At 39.0% G+C, this 21315-nt stretch overlaps 1 protein-coding gene across 7 annotated transcripts in view; it reads right to left on the bottom strand.

Moving 5' to 3' along the window:
• Positions 1 to 16531: 16531 nt before the first annotated feature.
• The window catches only part of SNX16 (sorting nexin 16), a 32597-nt gene continuing 27813 nt past the window's right edge, over positions 16532 to 21315 (bottom strand). For all 7 annotated transcript variants that reach the window (XM_040261152.1, XM_040261149.1, XM_040261154.1 and 4 more), the window contains 3 exons: positions 19237 to 19373; positions 18598 to 18717; positions 16532 to 17880 (listed from right to left, as the gene is read on the bottom strand). In XM_040261152.1, the coding sequence (XP_040117086.1) occupies positions 17787 to 17880; positions 18598 to 18717; positions 19237 to 19373 (351 nt within the window). In that variant the 3' untranslated portion in view covers positions 16532 to 17786. The remainder of the gene's footprint in view (positions 17881 to 18597; positions 18718 to 19236; positions 19374 to 21315) is intronic.

Here is a 21315-nt window from a genome sequence, read left to right as displayed (position 1 = left end):
ACTGAGTGACTCACACACACACACACACACGCACACACACGCACACACACACAAGCTGCATCAACCACAAAGGTTCCTCCATAAAGAAGAAATTAATGTATTGCCTAGCTAAAAACTGAAAGACATTTCTAAACATATTTATATCTTTCAACACACACAGTAAAATCTTACTTTGAACATAAAGCCACTCACGCACTATAAAACCAGGGTCTCCAAGATCCTGTAAATAAATCACTGATGCAGTAGCTCAAGGCCTGAGGTCTGAAACTGCATTCTCAGCCTCCCACACCGGGCGCCCTCCTGCTTTCGGATGCTCCGCGCTTCTCCACCATGCTTTTCTGCTCATCTTCCTTCTTTGCCGCGGCCTCAGCCCGGGTGCTGTTGCCTCTTGCTCTTCCTCATTATGCCCACTTTCATTACTCCACCTCGGGCCATCTTTCACTTTCTCCTCTGTCTTCCAATTCCTGTCCATTTATCATAAGGAAAGCATTATTAATCCGTTTTAGGCAGAAGCACAGCCCTTACTTTGATTAATGAGTATAAAATTAGAGCTGGTGATTGATAGTCTTTTGTGACACATGAATGCATGAAGACATTAAAAAATAGAACGAACCGTCAGGTAATGGTGTCACGGCAAGGGGTTCCCTTGTATGGCGGTAGGTGGGCTGACTTGGCGCCGCCTCAGCTGGTGGACCGAACACAGGGAGGGGCCTGGCCGTTTCCCCGCTTCCGTGACTTTGTGCAGTTCTTGCCTCTGTGCTGCCTGAGTCGCCAGGCTGGAGGCTGGCTTGGAAGCGATCTGTATCCTTCTGGCAAACCGTTTGCACTGCTTGTGGGCCCATGTAGTTGAGGTGGCCTGATGTGTCATTTTTGAGGAGACTCCAAATCTGTATCATCTCTTTGTGCTGGGCCTGGCTCCTTTGGAAATCTCCCATTCGATTCTTTACAAAAGTCTCCACTTAACTTTCATCTCTAACTAATCTGCTTTCCTGAAGCCCTGTGCATGTGTGCTAAATTGCTTCTGTCCTGTCCTACTCTTTGCGACCCCGTGGACTGTAGCCCACCAGGCTCCTCCGTCCATGGGATTCTCCAGGCAAGAGTACTGGAGCGGATTGCCATCCCCTCCTCCAGGGGATCTTCCCAACCCAGGAATCAAACCTGAGTCTCTTATGTCTCCCGTGTTGACAAATGGGTTCTTTACCACTAGCACCACCTGGGAAGCCCCCTGGAGACCTGTTTGTCCACACAAATATTTGCTTTAAATTTTTCTTGCTTAATCACCAGTTCAAACTTTATAAATTGTCCCGTTGCAATCATTATGCAGATTTCTATTATCTTATATATTGAAAGGCATTTTAAGATTAATCTGAAAGACCATCGTATACCCTAGGTGGCGCTAGGGAGTGTCCACCTGCCAGCGCGGAAGACAGAGGACAGGTGGGTTTGATCCCTGGGTGGGGAAGATCCCCTGGAGGAGGGCATGGCAACCCACCCACTCCCAAGGACAGAGGAGCCTGGAGGGCTACAGTCCATGTGGTCTCACAGAGTCGGACACGACTGAGGGCCTTAACATGCACTCTCAACGGATTAAGTCATGGGGAAGCGTGGTTAGAACAAAAACCATTTGTAAACCAGAGCCTACTCAAGCCTTCAAAATGTAAAATATAGGGTAAATGATGGAATGACTAGGTTAGTTAACGAATGACTCTCAGTCCATCCACCAGTGTCAGTTTAATGAAGGCTTTCCAGTGTTTCTTCTGCTCACAGGTAGACTCCTGAAGGGCCAAGGTGAGGCTATCGGCGCAGGGGGTCATTTGCCAGAGTCTGTCCCTTTACGAGTGCCTGCTATGGGAGAGACTGAGCTGAGGATTCCCACACTCCATCTGGACCACCACAGGGCCACAGTGTGGATGGCCCTGTCTTCCTTTGATAGGAGTGAAGTAGATGAAGGGACTGGCCTTGAGGCAAACACACTGTAGATGATGGGGTAATGCACATACTAATTAATATGTTTGAAAATAATTTAAAAATTACAAAGACTTTTTTTCAGTACATGCTTATTATAGAAAAGAGAGACAGATTCATGACAGGAAGGAAATAAGATTCGTTCATAATTCCATCAAGTAGATAACCATGACTATGATTTTATTTTTTCTGTATACAAATGCATAAATGTTGAACACCTTTTTACTTCTAAAAGTGAGATAATACTATCTTGAAGTCTGCTTCTTTTAATTATATCATGAATATCTTTAAATCTTCCATAACATTGGTTTATTGGGTACAAAACAGTCCACTTTTTATCTATCATAAAATATTTGACAAAATCCCCTCAGTACTAGAAACTGGCTGACGTGTTTAAGATAAATGTGATGTATATCCTTTAAGCAAAATTTTTAAACATCATAAATACATTTCTTTTGTATAAGTTCCTCAAAGTGTAATTGCTAGATTGAAGGCTATGAACATTTTTAGTAGTTTGGCTGTATGTAGTCAAATCAACTCTAGAAATACTATTCTTGAACCAGTCCACACTCCTACCAGCAATACACAGACTTCATTGTTCCAATGCTAGTGAAAATACATTTAAAAAAGTAACTATATCTGATTACTAGTGAGGCTGAAGTATTTAAATTTTACTGTATATTAGACTTTTTCTTAACTTTTACTTTATTTTATTTATTTATTTATTTTTTATTTTATTTTACAATTCTGTATTGGTTTTGCCATACATTGACATGAATCCACCATGGGTGTACATGCGTTCCCAAACATGAACCCCCCTCCCACCCCCCTCCCCAAAACATCTCTCTGGTTCATCCTCGTGTACCAGCCCCAAGCGTGCCGTATCCTGCATCGGACATAGACTGGCAATTCGATTCTTACATGATATTATACATGTTTCAATGCCATTCTCCCAAATCGTCTCACCTTCTCCCTCTCCCTCTGAGTCCAAAAGTCCGCTATACACATCTGTGTCTTTTTTGCTGTCCTGCATACAGGGTCATCATTGCCATCTTTCTAAATTCCATATATATGTGTTAGTATACTGTATTGGTGTTTTTCTTTCTGGCTTACTTCACTCTGTATAATCGGCTCCAGTTTCATCCATCTCATCAGAACTGATTCAAATGTATTCTTTTTAATGGCTGAGTAATACTCCATTGTGTATATGTACCACAGCTTTCTTATCCATTCATCTGCTGATGGACGTCTAGGTTGTTTCCATGTCCTGGCTATTATAAACAGTGCTGCGATGAACATTGGGGTACATGTGTCTCTTTCAATTCTGGTTTCCTCAGTGTGTATGCCCAGCAGTGGGATTGCTGGGTCATAAGACAGTTCTATTTGCAATTTTTAAAGGAATCTCCACACTGTTCTCCATAGTGGCTGTACTAGTTTGCATTCCCACCAACAGTGTAGGAGGGTTCCCTTCTCTCCACACCGTCTCCAGCATTTATTGCTTGCAGATTTTTGGATCACAGACATTCTGACTGGTGTGAAGTGGTACCTCATTGTGGTCTTGATTTGCATTTCTCTAATAATGAGTGATGTTGAGCATCTTTTCATGTGTTTGTTAGCCATCCGTAGGTCTTCTTTGGAGAAATGTCTATTTAGTTCTTTGGCCCATTTTTTGATTGGGTCGTTTATTTTTCTGGAATTGAGCTGCAGGAGTTGCTTGTATATTTTTGAGATTAGTTGTTTGTCAGTTGCTTCATTTGCTATTATTTTCTCCCATTCCGAAGGCTGTCTTTTCACTTTGCTTATATTTTCCTTTGTTGTGCAGAAGCTTTTAATTTTAATTAGGTCCCATTTGTTTATTTTTGCTTTTATTTCCAGAATTCTGGGAGGTGGATCATAGAGGATCCTGCTGTGGTTTATGTCGGAGAGTGTTTTGCCTATGTTCTCCTCTAAGAGTTTTATAGTTTCTGGTCTTACATTTAGATCTTTAATCCATTTTGAGTTTATCTTTGTGTGCGGTGTTAGAAAGTGATCTAGTTTCATTCTTTTACAAGTGGTTGACCAGTTTTCCCAGCACCACTTGTTAAAGAGATTGTCTTTACTCCATTGTATATTCTTGCCTCCTTTGTCAAAGATAAGGTGTCCATATGTGTGTGGATTTATCTCTGGGCTTTCTATTTTGTTCCATTGATCTATATTTCTGTCTTTGTGCCAATACCATACTGTCTTGTTAACTGTGGCTTTGTAGTAGAGCCTGAAGTCAGGCAAGTTGATTCCTCCAGTTCCATTCTTCTTTCTCAAGATTGCTTTGGCTATTCGAGGTTTTTTGTATTTCCATACAAATCTTGAAATTATTTGTTCTAGTTCTGTGAAAAATATTGCTGGTAGCTTGATAGGGATTGCATTGAATTTGTAAATTGCTTTGGGTAGTATACTCACTTTCACTATATTGATTCTTCCGATCCATGAGCATGGTATATTTCTCCATCTATTAGTGTCCTCTTTGATTTCTTTCATCAGTGTTTTATAGTTTTCTATATATAGGTCTTTAGTGTCTTTAGGTAGATATATTCCTAAGTATTTTATTCTTTTTGTTGCAATGGTGAATGGAATTGTTTCCTTAATTTCTTTTTCTACTTTCTCATTATTAGTGTATAGGAATGCAAGGGATTTCTGCATGTTGATTTTATATCCTGCAAGTTTACTATATTCATTAATTAGCTCTAGTAATTTTCTGGTAGAGTCTTTAGGGTTTTCTATGTAGAGGATCATGTCATCTGCAAACAGTGAGAGTTTTACTTCTTTTTTTCCAATTTGGATTCCTTTTATTTCTTTTTCTCCTCTGATTGCTGTGGCTAAAACTTCCAGAACTATGTTGAATAGTAGTGGAGAAAGTGGGCACCCTTGTCTTGTTCCTGACTTTAGGAGAAATGCTTTCAATTTTTCACCATTGAGGATAATGTTTGCTGTGGGTTTGTCATATATAGCTTTTATTATGTTGAGGTATGTTCCTTCTATTCCTGCTTTCTGGAGAGTTTTTATCATAAATGGATGTTGAATTTTGTCAAAAGCCTTCTCTGCATCTATTGAGATAATCATATGGCTTTTATTTTTCAATTTGTTAATGTGGTGAATTACATTGATTGATTTGCGGATGTTGAAGAATCCTTGCATCCCTGGGATAAAGCCCACTTGGTCATGGTGTATGATCTTTTTAATGTGTTGTTGGATTCTGATTGCTAGAATTTTGTTGAGGATTTTTGCATCTATGTTCATCAGTGCTATTGGCCTGTAGTTTTCTTTTTTTGTAGTATCTTTGTCAGGTTTTGGTATTAGGGTGATGGTGGCCTCATAGAATGAGTTTGGAAGTTTACCTTCCTCTGCAATTTTCTGGAAGAGTTTGAGTAGGATAGGTGTTAACTCTTCTCTAAATTTTTGGTAGAATTCAGCTGTGAAGCCGTCTGGACCTGGGCTTTTGTTTGCTGGAAGATTTCTGATTACAGTTTCAATTTCCGTGCTTGTGATGGGTCTGTTAAGATTATCTATTTCTTCCTGGTTCAGTTTTGGAAAATTGTACTTTTCTAAGAATTTGTCCATTTCTTCCACGTTGTCCATTTTATTGGCGTATAATTGCTGGTAGTAGTCTCTTATGATCCTTTGTATTTCTGTGTTGTCTGTTGTGATCTCTCCATTTTCATTTCTAATTTTATTGATTTGATTTTTCTCTCTTTGTTTCTTGATGAGTCTGGCTAATCGTCTGTCAATTTTATTTATCCTTTCAAAGAACCAGCTTTTGGCTTTGTTGATTTTTGCTATGGTCTCTTTTGTTTCTTTTGCATTTATTTCTGCCCTAATTTTTAAGATTTCTTTCCTTCTGCTAACTCTGGGGTTCTCCAATTCTTCCTTTTCTAGTTGCTTTAGGTGTAGAGTTAGGTTATTTATTTGACTTTTTTCTTGTTTCTTGAGGTATGCCTGTATTGCTATAAACTTTCCTCTTAGCACTGCTTTTATAGTGTCCCACAGGCTTTGGGTTGTTGTGTTTTCATTTTCATTAGTTTCTATGCATATTTTGATTTCTTTTTTGATTTCTTCTGTGATTTGTTGGTTATTCAGAAGCGTGTTGTTCAGCCTCCATATGTTGGAATTTTTAATAGTTTTCCTCCTGTAATTGAGATCTAATCTTAATGCATTATGGTCAGAAAAGAGGCTTGGAATGATTTCGATTTTTTTGAATTTATCAAGATTATATTTATGGCCCAGGATGTGATCTATCCTGGAGAAGGTTCCATGAGCACCTGAGAAAAAGGTGAAATTCATTGTTTTGGGGTGAAATGTTCTATAGATATCAATTAGGTCTAACTGGTCTAATGTATCATTTAAAGTTTGCGTTTCTTTGTTAATTTTCTGTTTAGTTGATCTGTCCATAGGTGTGAGTGGGGTATTAAAGTCTCCCACTATTATTGTGTTGTTATTAATTTCCCCTTTCATACTTGTTAGCATTTGTCCTACATATTGCGGTGCTCCTATATTGGGTGCATATATATTTATAATTGTTATATCTTCTTCTTGGATTGATCCTTTGATCATTATGTAGTGGCCTTCTTTGTCTCTTTTCACAGCCTTTGTTTTAAAGTCTATTTTATTGGATATGAGTATTGCCACTCCTGCTTTCTTTTGGTCTCTATTTGCGTGGAATATCTTTTTCCAACCCTTCACTTTCAGTCTGTGTGTGTCCCTTGTTTTGAGATGGGCCTCTTGTAAGCAGCATATAGAGGGTTCTTGTTTTTGTATCCATTCGGCCAGTCTTTGCCTTTTGGTTGGGGCTTTCAATCCATTTACGTTTAAGGTAATTATTGATAAGTATGATCCCGTTGCCATTTGTTTTATTATTTTGGGTTCGGGTTTATACTCCCTTTTTGTGTTTCCTGTCTAGAGAATATCCTTTAGAATTTGTTGGAGAGCTGGTTTGGTGGTGCTGAATTCTCTCAGCTTTTGTTTGTCTGTAAAGCTTTTGATTTCTCCTTCATATTTGAATGAGATCCTTGCTGGGTATAGTAATCTGGGCTGTAGGTTATTTTCTTTCATCACTTTAAGTATGTCTTGCCATTCCCTCCTGGCCTGAAGAGTTTCTATTGAGAGATCAGCTGTTATCCTTATGGGGATCCCCTTGTGTGTTATTTGTTGTTTTTCCCTTGCTGCTTTTAATAGTTGTTCTTTGTGTTTGATCTTTGTTAATTTGATTAACATGTGTCTTGGGGTGTTTCGCCTTGGGTTTATCCTATTTGGAACTCTCTGGGTTTCTTGGACTTGGGTGATTATTTCCTTCCCCATTTTAGGGAAGTTTTCAACTATTATCTCCTCAAGGATTTTCTCATAGTCTTTCTTTTTGTCTTCTTCTTCTGGGACTCCTATAATTTGAATGTTGGAGCATTTCATATTGTCCTGGAGGTCTCTGAGATTGTCCTCATTTCTTTTAATTCGTTTTTCTTTTTTCCTCTCTGATTCATTTATTTCTACCAGTCTATCTTCTATTTCACTAATCCTATCTTCTGCCTCCGTTATTCTACTATTTATTGTCTCCAGAGTGTTTCTGATCTCATTTATTGCATTATTCATTGTATATTGAGTCTTTCTTATTTCTTCTAGGTCCTTGTTGAACCTTTCTTGCATCTTCTCAATCCTTGTCTCTAGGCTATTTATCTGTGATTCCATTTTGATTTCAAGATTTTGGATCATTTTCACTATCAATATTCGGAATTCTTTCTCAGGTAGATTCCCTATCTCTTCCTCTTTGGTTTGGTTTGGTGGGCATTTCTCCTGTTCCTTTACCTGCTGAGTATTCCTCTGTCTCTTCATCTTGGTTATATTGCTGCATTTGGGATGGCCTTTTTATATTCTGGTAATTTGTGTAGTTCTCTTTATTGTGGAGCTTCCTCACTGTGGGTGGGGTTGTATCAGTGGCTTGTCAAGGTTTCCTGGTTAGGGAGGCTTGTGTTGGAGGTCTGGTGGGTGCAGCTGGGTTTCTTCTCTCTGGAGTGCAGTGGAGTGACCAGTAATGGGTTATGAGACGTCTAAAGTTTTGGAGTAACTTTGAGCTGCCTGTATATTGAAGCTCAGGGGTGTGTTCCTGTGTTGCTGGAGAATTTGCGTAGTATGTCTTGCTCTGGAACTTGTTGGCCCTTGGGTGGAGCTTTGTTTCAGTGTAGGTATGGAGGCGTTTGATGAGCTCCTATTGCTTAATGTTCCCTGAATTCAGGAGTTCTCTGATGTTCTCAAGTTTTGGACTTAAGCCTCCTACTTCTGGTTTTTGGTTTTATTTTTACAGTGGTCTCTAGACTCCTCCATCTATACAGCACTGATGATAAAACATCTAGGTTAAAGATGAAAAGTTTCTCCACAATGAGGGACACCCAGAGAGGTTCACTGGGTTACATGGAGAAGAGAAGAGGGAGGGGGTAGTTAGAGGTGACTGGAATGAGATGCGGTGAGATCAAAAGAGGAGAGAGCAAGATAGTCAATAGTCACTTCCTTATGTGCGCTCCATAGTCTGGACCGCTCAGAGGTATTCACGGAGTTATACAGGGAAGAGGAGAGGGAGGAAGTAGACAGAGGTGGCCAGGAGGATAAGAGAGAGGAATGAAAAGGAGAGAGACAAATCCAACCAGTAATCAGTTCCTTAGGTGTTCTCCACCATCTAGAACACACAGAGAATCACAGAGTTGGATATAGAAGAGATGGGGGGGGGGGGGGAGACAGAGGCCACCTGGTGGAGAAAAAGGAGAGTCCAAAGGAGGAGAGAGTGGTCAAGCCAGTAGTCTCACTGTCAGGTAAAATTGGGTTTTGAAATGTACAAAATTGACAACAAAAACCAAAAAGCAAAGATTAAAAATCTAGAGTAGAGGTTGGATTTACAAAAATACAATATTAAAGAGAAGAAGCAGAAGGAAAAAAAAAAAAAAGAAAGAAGAAAAAAAATAGGAAAAAAACCCCACAAGAATTATTAAAAAAAAAACAAAACACCAACAACAACCTCACAAAGACTATATATGGTGTTTGCCTTAAAAAAGTAGAGTCTTTTTTTTTTTTTTGAAAAGTAACAGTAGGTTATAGAAATAAAAATTAGAGGAGAAATAGAAGACTTAACAATTAAAAAAAAGTTAGAAAAGAAAAAAAAAAGAAAAAAGAAAAAAAAATAAGGAATGATTGTAAAAATAGTGAAGATATATCTGGCCCTTCTCTGATGTTATGGGCCGTGTGGGGTCACTTCCAAGGCGGTTCCCTCTGTTTAACTTCTTCTGTTTGCCGGTCTCTTCAGTATCTGAATTCCGTCCTGACACAGGGGGGCGGTGGTGGACACCTTTTTTTTTTTTTTAGGCTCACTAGTTCAGTCGCGCTGTGGGGAGGGGGGAATGCTGCAAACAAATAGCAGTGTCGTGGGCACACAGCGTCTCAGCCCTGCTGGACCTGTCCCCCGCCACGGTGCACAAACTGCTCCGGCTCCACGGTGCTCAGCTGGGAACCGTCTGAGGCCGGCCCTAGGCTGCGTGCACCTCCCCGGTCTAAGCCGCTCAGGTTTGGCACTCAGGTAGCCCTCAGAGGCACAGATTCGGTTGGGACTGCGTTTTGTGCCTTTCCCAGGTCTGAGTAGTTCAGGAGTTTGGCGAGCGTGGTCACTGCGACTTGTCGCCTTTTCTGTCTCTGCTGCTCAGTTTTCTGGGTGTACTGCTGGCGCTCCTTGTGAGGCGGATGGTGACTGTCCAGCACCCCTAGAAGTCTTAGCAAAGAAGCCTGCCTGCAGTTTGTTAGGTAAGGTCTCTCCGGGGCTGCGATTGCCCCTTTCCAGCCCTTACGGCTCTGGCTGCCTGTCCCCGCCGGGGGATGGTCTGCAGCCGGCTATTTCCGTTCCATCCTTTGTTCTGTGCCCAGTCCTGGCGGTGTCTTATGTTCGAGCTTTTTGCGTGGTAGCTATCCCCCAGTCTGGTTTGCTAGCCCAAGTTTGATCGCTCTGGTTACGCGTGGGGCGTTTCTGGCCGATTCTTACAAAGCACGGCAGCCTGTGCCTCCCGTGCTTTCCTGCCCTGCCCCCACTTGCTAGTGGTGGATGCAGGCGTCTGTGCTGCTTTTGCGCTGGGGGAGTTACTGTTGGGCTTGTAATCTGTTGGTTTTATTTATTTATTTTTCCTTCCTGTTATGTTGCCCTCTGTGTTTCCAAGGCTCGCCTTAGACTCGGCAGGTAGAGTGTTTCCTTGTGTTTGGAAACCTCTCTTCTTAGAATTCCCTTCCTGGGACGGGCTTCCCTTCCCGGGACGGAGCTCCCTCCTCACCTCCTTTGTCTCTTTTCTCGTCTTTTATATTTTTTCCTACCTGTTTTTGAAGACAATGATCTGCTTTTCTGGTTGCCTGATGTCCTCTGCCTGCATTCAGAGGTTGTTTTGTGGAGTTTGCTCCGCGTTGAAATCTTAACTTTTATTTTAAATGCTAAACTTTAAAATTAGCCAAAACAAGACAAAACTGTGGTATGGTGCTCTTATTGCATCCCCTCTAAAGGAAGAAGAGAAACACGGTTCTTTCTGATTACAAATTACTTTTAGAATGAAAAACAAATTATCTGGATGAGACAGCTGGGCCCAGGAAGTGTATTTCTGAGGCCTGTCACAGTAGTACACCTGGGGTCATGCATTTCTGGTGTTCATTTTGGCACTGCTAACATATGAGGCCCTGACAGGGTTTAGATCAATGTAGACTAGGCAACGGGTGTGAAGAACAGTTAATCCTTATGAATCTGACTTGAGTTCTGCAAGGCAGACTGCTCCTCTGAATTTTGGATGCCTGCTCAAGAGCTCCACTTGGATGACCTATCGTATTTCAAATTCAGTGTGTCCCAAGCTGAATCTAGCCCCTAAAGCCCCCTCTTCCTGCATTATTCTCTTCCTCAGTTGGCAGCACAACAACCCACAGGAAGTATCAATCCCCAAGACTTATATGTTCCTTTCAAATACCTCTATTTTCTCTACTATTATCCTAACTTAGGTTATTCAATAAATATTTTGAGCATCTGCCATTTCTTTCTAACCTTGGTAGTTGTGGGGCAGGCAGGGATTAGAGGAAAATAGGCAAAGCCTGGTCTTTTGGGGCAAGCTTTGGGGAGGTGAGCAAGTGGAACAGATAATAAGAAAATAAGAAAATTGACATGGAAATGACTTTGAGGACAATTTTATGTTGCCTGAAGAGGTAACATTTAACCTGAGACTTGGAGGAGAGGAGCCAGGTAGGACTTGGGGTATGGCTCTCTAGACAGGGGTTATGGGAAGGTCGGGCAGCAGCAGGCCTGAGCCGGCCAAGGACTGGAAGGTGGCCCGTGGCGGGCATTAGGGAGAGGGGTTGGCAGAGTGGAGCCATGTTTGGAGACCACAGAGAGAGGTGTGGGTATTATAATATTAAAAGTGATGAGGAATCTTTGAAAATTTTTAGGTAGATAAAAAACATGGTATGATTAATGTTTTTAAAAAGAACAGTAAGGCTACTCTGGGAGACTGGATTCAAGTGAGGCAAACGTGGCAGCTGACAGACCCTCCCAGTGCTGTATTTCATGAGGGGTTTTTGTGGTTCCGGTCAGGGTGTTGGCAGTGGAGACAAAGAGAACTGGATAGATTCAAGGCATAAGACAAGCGATCTGCTGTCACCTCCAAGCTCAGAATACACACATAATTTACCCACTCAAGTTTTCCATGTTCTCTATAGAATGGGCTCACCAACACCCGTGATAAGCTGAATGTTCACGGCTGACTGCTTAGAACACCTGTTCTCCTGTGTGACTAATTACCAAACTATCAGTTTTGTTTTCAAAACTGTATCCGCCATACTTAAACTAAGTTTAAATATATTTATTAATAGTATATAAAACAGTGAAATATTAGAATAATTATTTCTAAGAAAAACCAGGTCAGATGACACTTGGCAAAATAACTGTACAGGATTGAAAAAAACAGTAAGAAAATATGTTTCACGTCACAGGATCCAAACCAAAGCTAAGATTCAGACAAAAGTGCTAGGGGTGTGGCTTATCAAGAGACAGAACCAGAAACTCTTATCCTAGTGAAGCTATACCAAGTAAAACTTTGAACCGCTGTCAGAACATTAGTAAATGAAGATATGTATGTGCCCTACATTAAAACGCCTACCGTGTGTATTGCAGTATGTGTCTCTGATCTATTACATCAGGGAGGTGGACTTTTGCATTTTGTAGCTGTATCCAAGGCACAGGAAGAGGGAGGGAGAATTAGGGCTAACACTTGTCTCTTGTGCAGGCTGGAGCTGACACTTGTGCTTGGGGTGCCCTTGCGTTCCACTTGAAAAAGCAGCTAAAGCACTGGATTTCTGCTGCTTGTCACTATTTGCCCCCTTCCAGTCCTCTCATTCCCGCAGTTCATCACGAATATCTCTATTATCACGTTTACCTCATGCTGCTATAGATAATAAAAAAATCCATTCACTCTAAACTCCTAGAAGGGATCACATACTTCTCAACAATTTTTATAACCCAGTGAAGATACACAGTAGATATTCAGTGTTGTTGAATGAACAAATGAAAGAATAGGCTAGTTTTTTTTTAAGTGTATCTCCTTTTATCTTTTGAACTGAGAAAAATCTTTGTAGACATGTAATGAAGTCATATTCATTCCATACTGTTTGGAACTGAATGTTCACGTTCTTCCTAAGTCCTACCTCCCGAGTGTAGCCTGTGTTTGTCAATGGAGCCTCTGGCTTCTGAAGTGGCTCAGTAGCAAAGAATCCGTCTGCAATGCAGGAGCCGTGGGTCCGATCCCTGGATCGGGAAGCTCCCCTGGAGAAGGAAATGGCAACCCACTCCAATATTCTTGCCTGGAGAATCCCATGGTCAGAGGAGCCTGCTGGGTTACAGTCCAGGGGTTTGCAAAGAGTCAGACACGACTGAGCACACACACGCACATGCACGCATACTCACAGGGGAGTAACGAAGTTTAAATGAGGTTGCAAGGGTAGGCCCTGATCCAACAGGACTACTGTACTTACGAGAGACACCCTAAGGATGGGCCACGTGAGGCCACAATGAGAAGGCAGCTGACTGCGACCGCAGGGACAGTCTTCATCGGGCACCGTCACTGCTGGCCCCTAGATCTGGGTGCTCAGCCTCCACTGTACATTCATTGCTTCAGCCACCCACTGTGTGGTGGTGTTTTAGTTACCTGACCAGACTAATCTCTATACATAGAATAATAGAGCTTTCCATTCATATTTGATTTGTCAAAAGGAGCCTCAAATGTAAAGTGACCTTTGATATGTCTGATAGATTTCGTATCTTCCCTCTAGCTTTCAAACTTTTTTCTCCTTTTTTTCTTTGGTGATATACAGTATCATCACAGGAAGGGTTTTTATCTTCTCCTGAAGCTTACAACCTACAATCCAAATTTAAGATAACTTTTATCTTGGCATAATTAACAAAAAGCTACAACTCAGGGTGGTTGGACAAGTAGCTGGAGTCTCTGCGATTCTCTTCCTCTTCCCCCACGCTTGTCACACACCTCGTCTGCAACGTGGTTTTCGTGGTACCTGTGGATGGCACCTGAGGTCAAAACAGGAGGAAGCTGGAGAGGCTAGGCCAGTGACACGTTTACCTTCTTACAAGAAAAGCGACCCGTCTCCCAGAAGCTACCAGTAAACGCCCATGTGTGTCACCAACTGTATGTGTCACAGGCTCAGACCGAGCTGCAAGGGGAGCTGAGACAAGTTTCTCCAGTTCTTATTTTGGAGGTGGCGAAGAGGAGGAATGGAAATACCTGTTGGGTTAGTCACTGCATATTTGTTATACAGGGAACTGGAAAACTAGACTGGCGGATCAGGTCATTTTTGACTTCTTTGCTCATGAGCTTAATCTCCCCAAGATGGGTTTTGTATTTCACACTGCAGCAAAGGATTTCAGGTACTAACACTAGTAACCCTTTGATTATAATTAGCTGGGTTGCAAACATTACACTAGGACATTTCAACTCTGTATCTAATCTTCCCTGTATCTAAAATGCTACCTTTCATCTACTGAGTATACACTGGCTGTATTTTTCATTATTTATCTGGAGATAACACAACACTGTTCTATTGGGTTGGCCAAAAATTTCATTCAGGGTTTTCTGTAACATCTTACGGAAAAAATCACTTTTCTGTCAGTGATAAATATCAAAACGGTAAGTAGCATCTGCTCTAATTTGAGGCAACAGTTAAAACCATAACTTGAGTTTATTAATATTGTGCTCTGGCCAAGAAGCTACCAATAGCTACCAATAGACAGCATGTCTAAATTTGCATTCACATTTACTGATTTTACTTAAAGGCACCTTTTAAAGTAATTTGTGTAGTTACTGGTATCACTTAAGGGTGTGTTTCTTCAGGGCAGGCTATGGCAAGTTCTTATCTAATGTAGTCTAAAATATTCAGGCCTGAGACTTTACTGGAACAAAAATACATCTGCTCTAATTGAATAAGTTAAATAGTGAACAAAATTGGAGTTAAGAGAAAATGAGAGAAAAATAAAGTCATATTCACTACACAAAAGCACAACTCATAAGCTGCTATACAGTAGCTATGGGTGAACCACAATTTGGCTTAGAGATGCCCAGGAAACAAAACAAGATAGTAATATAGTCTTTAAGATAAAAACAAATCACTTGTTTAGGAGAAGCACAGGTCTTACTGGAACTGAGACCTAAGAGAATTCTCTCCCATGAGTTCTCATAACAGGTACATAATGTGACAGAGAAGACATCAGTTTTAAACACACATGTATTGAAAATACAAGTTTTGGTGACAGTTTTTGCTGGTACAAGCCAATAGCATCGAAACAAACAGCAACGGAACAAAGCTACTTCTACGAAGAATCAAAATGTGGACCAAATACGTAGCTCTTTGAAATCTGCCAGAAAATTTAGATTCCTTTCTTTACTAGTTGGGAATACAAACTTGTTTTACCATCACTGGAAGTAATAAAAACCCGTCTCAAAACCAGACTAATTATTCTTGGACCCAAGGCCACTGTTCCCTTCTAGTCTCGCAGACATGTGCAGTAAACCACATGGTTTACCTCAGGACCATGTTTTCTTCCTTTAAATAAACATTTGTTGATTAAAAAAAAAAAAAGCTGTTGCTGATGTGGCTGTGCTGCGTCTTAGTTGTGGCACGTAGGTTCTTAGTGGAGGCACGTGGGAGCCTCCCTCACCAGGGACTGAACCCAGGACCCAGCACTGGAGTGCCGTGTTGTGGCCACTGGGGATGTCCCCGACCATGGTTTTCTAAATGAATGTGCTTTAAATGGCTAATCTAAGTTTAGTAGATAGAACACATTCTAAATGCTGAATTTTATGGTTGTATTTCTTATACATGGACTTAATTTTCAAAAGGTTAAAAAACTATTCACAGAATGTTTTCTGTTTCAGTTATGTTCAAATTTTTTATTAATATTGGTTACATTTGAAGTGCAGTGCACCTATTCAGAGAGACTTAAAGTGATCAGTAATATAAAGCATAAACTTAACAGGAAAATTACAGACTCAGTCCCCATCTGTGCAACACAGCAGACGCAGCTGCCAGCAAATGTCCCCGTGTGCCACTGACAATAGATGCCGCAGTCTCAAACCCGGCTGCAAGGGGAGCCGAGAAAACAAGCCTCCCCAGCTCTTATTTTGGAGCTGGCGAAGAAGAGGAATGCAAATACCTGTTGGGTTAGTGACTACAGTCCACTACAGTTCAATTTACAGTAATTGTAGGGACAATAAGAACACAGAAACTGGAGGGGAAAAATGGCATTCACGATCTGACAAGACAGCTACTATTTCCTGAAAAAATAATTTATTAAATGAATATAATACTGGGAATCAAATGCATTATAAAAGTAAAAAAAAATAAATTCTAAATATATATAAATAATAGTGATTTCCCTAATTAACAAGAGTTTTTCTTCACCCATTTAAGTTTTAAATACAATCTTCTGAAAGGCCAGATTTCGAAAGTGTACAGTTCACTTTATTTTTTTATTTTTATTTTTTTTATATATTTTTTATATATATATATATTTTTTATAGTTCACTTTAAAACAGACATATATGTACCACTATAATACCTGAAATTTATTATCGTGTTTTATTAGACTAAAAATGATATTTATTTAAATCAGTGTTCTCTTTAAGACTTTTTAACCATTTAGAAATGAACAAGTGGCCATTTTCTTACACTCTTTCTGTTTCCCAGGATAGCAGACATAGTTCTAATACAATTTGTCAGAAACATTCTGAGATAAAGCACACCTGTCCATTTTGATGAAAGTACTTTGGTAAAAAGCAGTCTCCTTTTTAGGTCAAAGACTAACAATAGCCATGGTATCTGCTTATCTATGTCAGCAGAATTTTAAACAACCGCATCTTAATATGCTGTACATCAAGACACTGATAAATTTTAGAGGAGGGAAAAAATGGAGATTGTTATTCTAATTCCCCAATAAGTTTCCTTCAGTTTTTAGAACGCATATGCAGTTCAATATACCAACTGGAATTCCAAAATGCTAGAATGATTTATTAACAGCAATATGCAAAACAGTAGAAATAAAAAATAAAATGAGTAACTTCATACTATAAAACGAAACAAGGCACTTTCGACAACTATATGCAAAGCTGAAATAAACATCTTTTTCATAAAGGAGACTCACAGGACTATAGGAGACTTTTGTAAAAGGTGAAATAGTGAAGGCACTATATAATTCTTTTTCCTAACTCCACTTACTAAAGAAATTCACCAATTAAACTTGGCACAAAGGAGTTTAATTATCATAAAGTGCATCACTTAGCTAAATATATTAAGAAGAAAATCAGCATCAAGACATTATAGCAACATGTTTACATATACAGAAGTAAAAACGCAATGCCAGGAGCTGACATAGGAACTCTGCAGGATACATGGCTTTTTCTCTCTTATTTTTTTGTATGACTGCCTATTTGCTTAGAATCTTTATTTTCAAAGGAGTACGCCCTGATTAGCTAAAAGAGGTAGTGTTCTGAAAAAGGCAAACCCATTGATTCTATAGGTATTTAAGATAAAGATTACATGGAAAATAAATAAGTGTAACATGTAATACACTGGTACACTTATTATAGTATTTGGATATTAATGAATTTGCTTTTCAAATCAAAGCTATTTTATCACTTTAGCTATGTTATTATAGCTCTTTCAGAGTTTTGCTTTGGTACTAGAAAGTTTTCTTCTTCTTGTAAATAGTAACATTTCAAATAAGCAACTTTCATTTAGAGATGATAAACATGTCAATATTTAAAACTCATCTTTACCACTCATTTAAACCATTAATAAAAATATATCAGGTCAGAGATGCAAGGAAGTATATATTCAACAGACAGCAACATGCAATTTATGTCCACTGAACTAATACAACTGGTGATTTAAACACATACACACACAGTGTGCTCACCCATGTTAGTCTGGATCAATATATTGGCAAAATACCAAAATAATTTATGTGCAGTATTTAAGGATGTGGGCCTTGATGACAGAACTCTTAACTAGATTTTTTTTTAGTGTATTAAATACAAAGTTTGTCTAAAAGACAATTTAAAGCAACAGCGAATATATTTCCTACACCAATAACTTAAATTTTCCTTTATGTAAACTTTATACATGTGCAATCTGGCTGTTTAATGTAGATGCTTCAGTCTCTTTTTTCTTTTTAAATATTTGTCACTCTATTCTAAATTCACAGGAACATAAAAATGGAAGGAACCATTGGAGCTGCATTAGTCTTCTGCATTATATGCCACTTCTGCGACCTCTATGTCTGATATGGAATTTTTCGGTTCACTAAAACTTGAGTATTGCTTATTATCAGCCCTGCAGAAAAAGAGAAACACAATGAAGAGACCAGATGCACACTACTTCACCTATTACCTTATAATTTTTTTTTTACCTCCTGTAAAGAATATTAAATGGAAAAATACTCAATAAAAAAGAATATCTAAATATTCAATCAGAAGTTTAATAAAGTTATCATTGCCAGATAACACCTTTGGGGATGTATTTTTAACTCTTTCAGCTTTCTGACCTACTATTTTTCAATAAAAATCTAGTTTGTAATGACCTTTACCAACAAAAAATTTGTTCTCATGGTTATAAGCTTAATTATCACTGAAGTATTAATGATGACCCTGGATTTATACATAATACAAATTCTCTGTGTGTTCAAATATACTATCTATTCATGACTCCTATTATGTAGACAGGGTGGATGCTATCACAGTGCCCCACATTGGCACGGAAAAGCCTGACACAGAGAGATTAAAGGGACTTGTCAAAGTTACAAAATCAATGAATTAACCGAGTCACACCCCTGTTAATTCAGACATATCTTCAAAATAAGTAATAAATTGTATAGCCTGGATAATAAAGATTCACTTTTAGGAACAGCCTAGAATACGTAGTCTCCCTGTGTTTGCTCATCAGATTCATGATACAACAGTACTGAATTCATAAAAACAGACCCCACAGAGCATGACTATTTCCCACCAATTACTCAGATGATTAGGCTACAGTAAACCAAACCTTCTATACCTAGATTCTTCACCCAGGACACCCTGATCAACCTCAAGCGCAGAGGGCTCCACCTTTAGGGTCTGTCTGCCTTCTGTTCCTGATGTACGCAGTGATTCTTCAGGTTTCAGAGATAATGTCCTAGAGGTAAAGTACAGTGACAAGTTGTTTTCTATGAATAAAATAGGTATATATTTATTGTTGTCGATGCATGTAGCTTTAGCAGCTTTTAGCTGCTCTAAGTGGAGTCATATACTTAAACTGCTGACTCTCGGTGTCCACAGTGAAATCAGTACTTATGATTAATTTAAAATGATTTTAACATCAATTTGATATATGCTGACAAGAAGGGAAAGTTGAAGTTTCAATATGTGAAAAGTTGGTATAAATGACTAGAAACAAACATATAATTTAAATAGGTTAAAATAAATAATGTTTGCCTTGGTGAACGGCTACAGCTTTATTTTCCTGGTATTTCCTATCCTTCAAATTTTCAGCCTTCTAAATAAATAATCAGACAACAATTTTCCCCATCTATGAGGATGTACACCATGAGTCTAAGACTTCTGGAGTCAGAAATTTCCCAAATGGACAAAAGGTATTTAGTCCAGAGTACTGAGCTGAACTTGTTGGGCTGAAAATGCAGTCCACAGCACATACCTGATTCTGTTTTCTAGAGTGTCTATAAGAAGTTGCTTCTCACTGAGCAGTTTCTTCAGTGATTCCAACTCTTTTTGTTTTTCAAGTAGTTCTTTTTGAAAACGGTAGTTTGTTTCTTCTAAAGTTTCACAGAAAGCCTTAAAAATAAACAGCAAATAAAAACCACATGCAAAAAGAGAATAACATGAACTACTTATGCAGTACACTGCTGAAGAGTGTACCTGAAGAGTTCAAGAACACAGATAATCAAAATAATATGGATACAACCCAGGTGCTTTGCTCTCCACTCTCATCTTTTTAGGTTTCTGCTACCTTAGCTCTCATTTACTGGGGAAATCATAAATAAATACAAGTCCCTTTTCCTGAGAATTATTAAATAGTAAGTCAGGGTGCCAGAAATGAATACGTGATATGTCTCCAGTGTACAACTTGGAAAAAATTACCAATAACCACTGTTTTAGTTTCTATGCTCCTCACTCTGCTTTTGCCGACTCTGAGATGATTGATTATACTTAAAAAACAAACGGAAACAAACTGTGGTTATTGATTCCATTTGTGTTAGCTCAGAAGACATATCTGATAATCAGAATTTCCATTATAGTACCTTCAATATTATTTCCCCTTACTTCTCCTTTCATCATATTAATGCCAGGACATTTTATCCTTTATAACAGGAAGCTACTGAAATAAAAATTAAAATCATACTGACATGAAGAATGATGTCATGAAAAAATCTCGGTCACTTACACACTGAGGTTTTCTTTTCAGTATTGCTGATCAATTCTTTGAATGATCTCTTGTTATCTATCATTCCCTGTCTGTGTGACTGTTTGGATTCTTAATTCCTGCCAACTCCCTACAGTATGTTACTCCTGGTTATCCCAAGCCCAGCAGATGATCTTTATTCCCATCCCAGAAAAAAAAATGCTACCCTCCCAGAATCCTTTGGATGAAATTTTTTATCCTCCAAATTTACCCCCTCCCTCCCATCCCTACCTATGGCCAAATTCACTAAGAGTCTTACTCTCTTTTCTATACTAACTGTGCCAAGGCAAATGCTAATAATGACTTCTAATTGTCAAATCCAAAATGCTGGTTTTCTCAACTACACAGCATGTCACTATACTTAAAAAGTAAAAAAAAAAACAGTGAGATTTCTACTCGTTCTTTGCATGTGGGCATTCACAATTTTGTCCTTGATTATATATTCTCTTGCTCTATATGATATCCTTGGGCAATTACTGTTAGCACTTCAACTATAACCTATGCTATTTGCTATCAACTTCCTTTTTTTTTTTTTCCCCTGCTAGTCTCCAGCCCAGACCTTTCCTGAGTACATAGTTGTCATTCATATGCCTATTGGTCCTCTTCAATTGGATGGACCAACAGTAGGTTAGAATGCACTCCCAAGGGAACATCTGCTCTACCTCCTAATCCTGAATCACCAAATCCACGAGGCAGGCCTCTTAGATCACAGCATTTTGCTGCTTTCTACAACCCAGACAGCCCAGTCTTTTCCACTCCCCTCTTCTCCTCCTCCCCTGCTGACTCATTAACATCTTGTATGTGTTCGTCATTTACTCATTTCTACTGTGCAGTACTGGCAGTGTAAGGATAATTAATGAGGTCAATGAAAGAAGACAGTCCAGACGTGAACCCTGTTCTTTCACATTCACTTGGACTTTTGATAAAGGTGCCAATATAACTCAATACAGGGCACTGACGGTTAAATATTTATAGAAACTCAGGATCATTATTTCACACCTTATACAGAATTAGCTCAGGATGGACGTAAGAGTTAAAACTATAAAGCTTCTAGAAAAAAAAATAGGAGAAAACATTTGTGGTCATATGTTAGGCAGAGTTCTTGTGATACAATACCAAAAGCATAAGCCAAAATAGAAAAGTGATAAAATGAATATCTTAATAATTAAAAACATTAGTACTTCAAAATATACCATTGAGAAGATAAAAAGACACATACAGACTATGAGAAAATAAATATATTTTATAATATATTATAAATAAATAAATAATGTATTTGATAAAGGACTTGTATCTAAAGAATTCTCACAACTC

Source organism: Oryx dammah, unplaced genomic scaffold (assembly GCF_014754425.2).
Source record: "Oryx dammah isolate SB20612 unplaced genomic scaffold, SCBI_Odam_1.1 HiC_scaffold_19, whole genome shotgun sequence".
Taxonomy (NCBI): domain Eukaryota; kingdom Metazoa; phylum Chordata; class Mammalia; order Artiodactyla; family Bovidae; genus Oryx; species Oryx dammah.
This window is presented reverse-complemented; position numbering and strand designations above follow the sequence as displayed.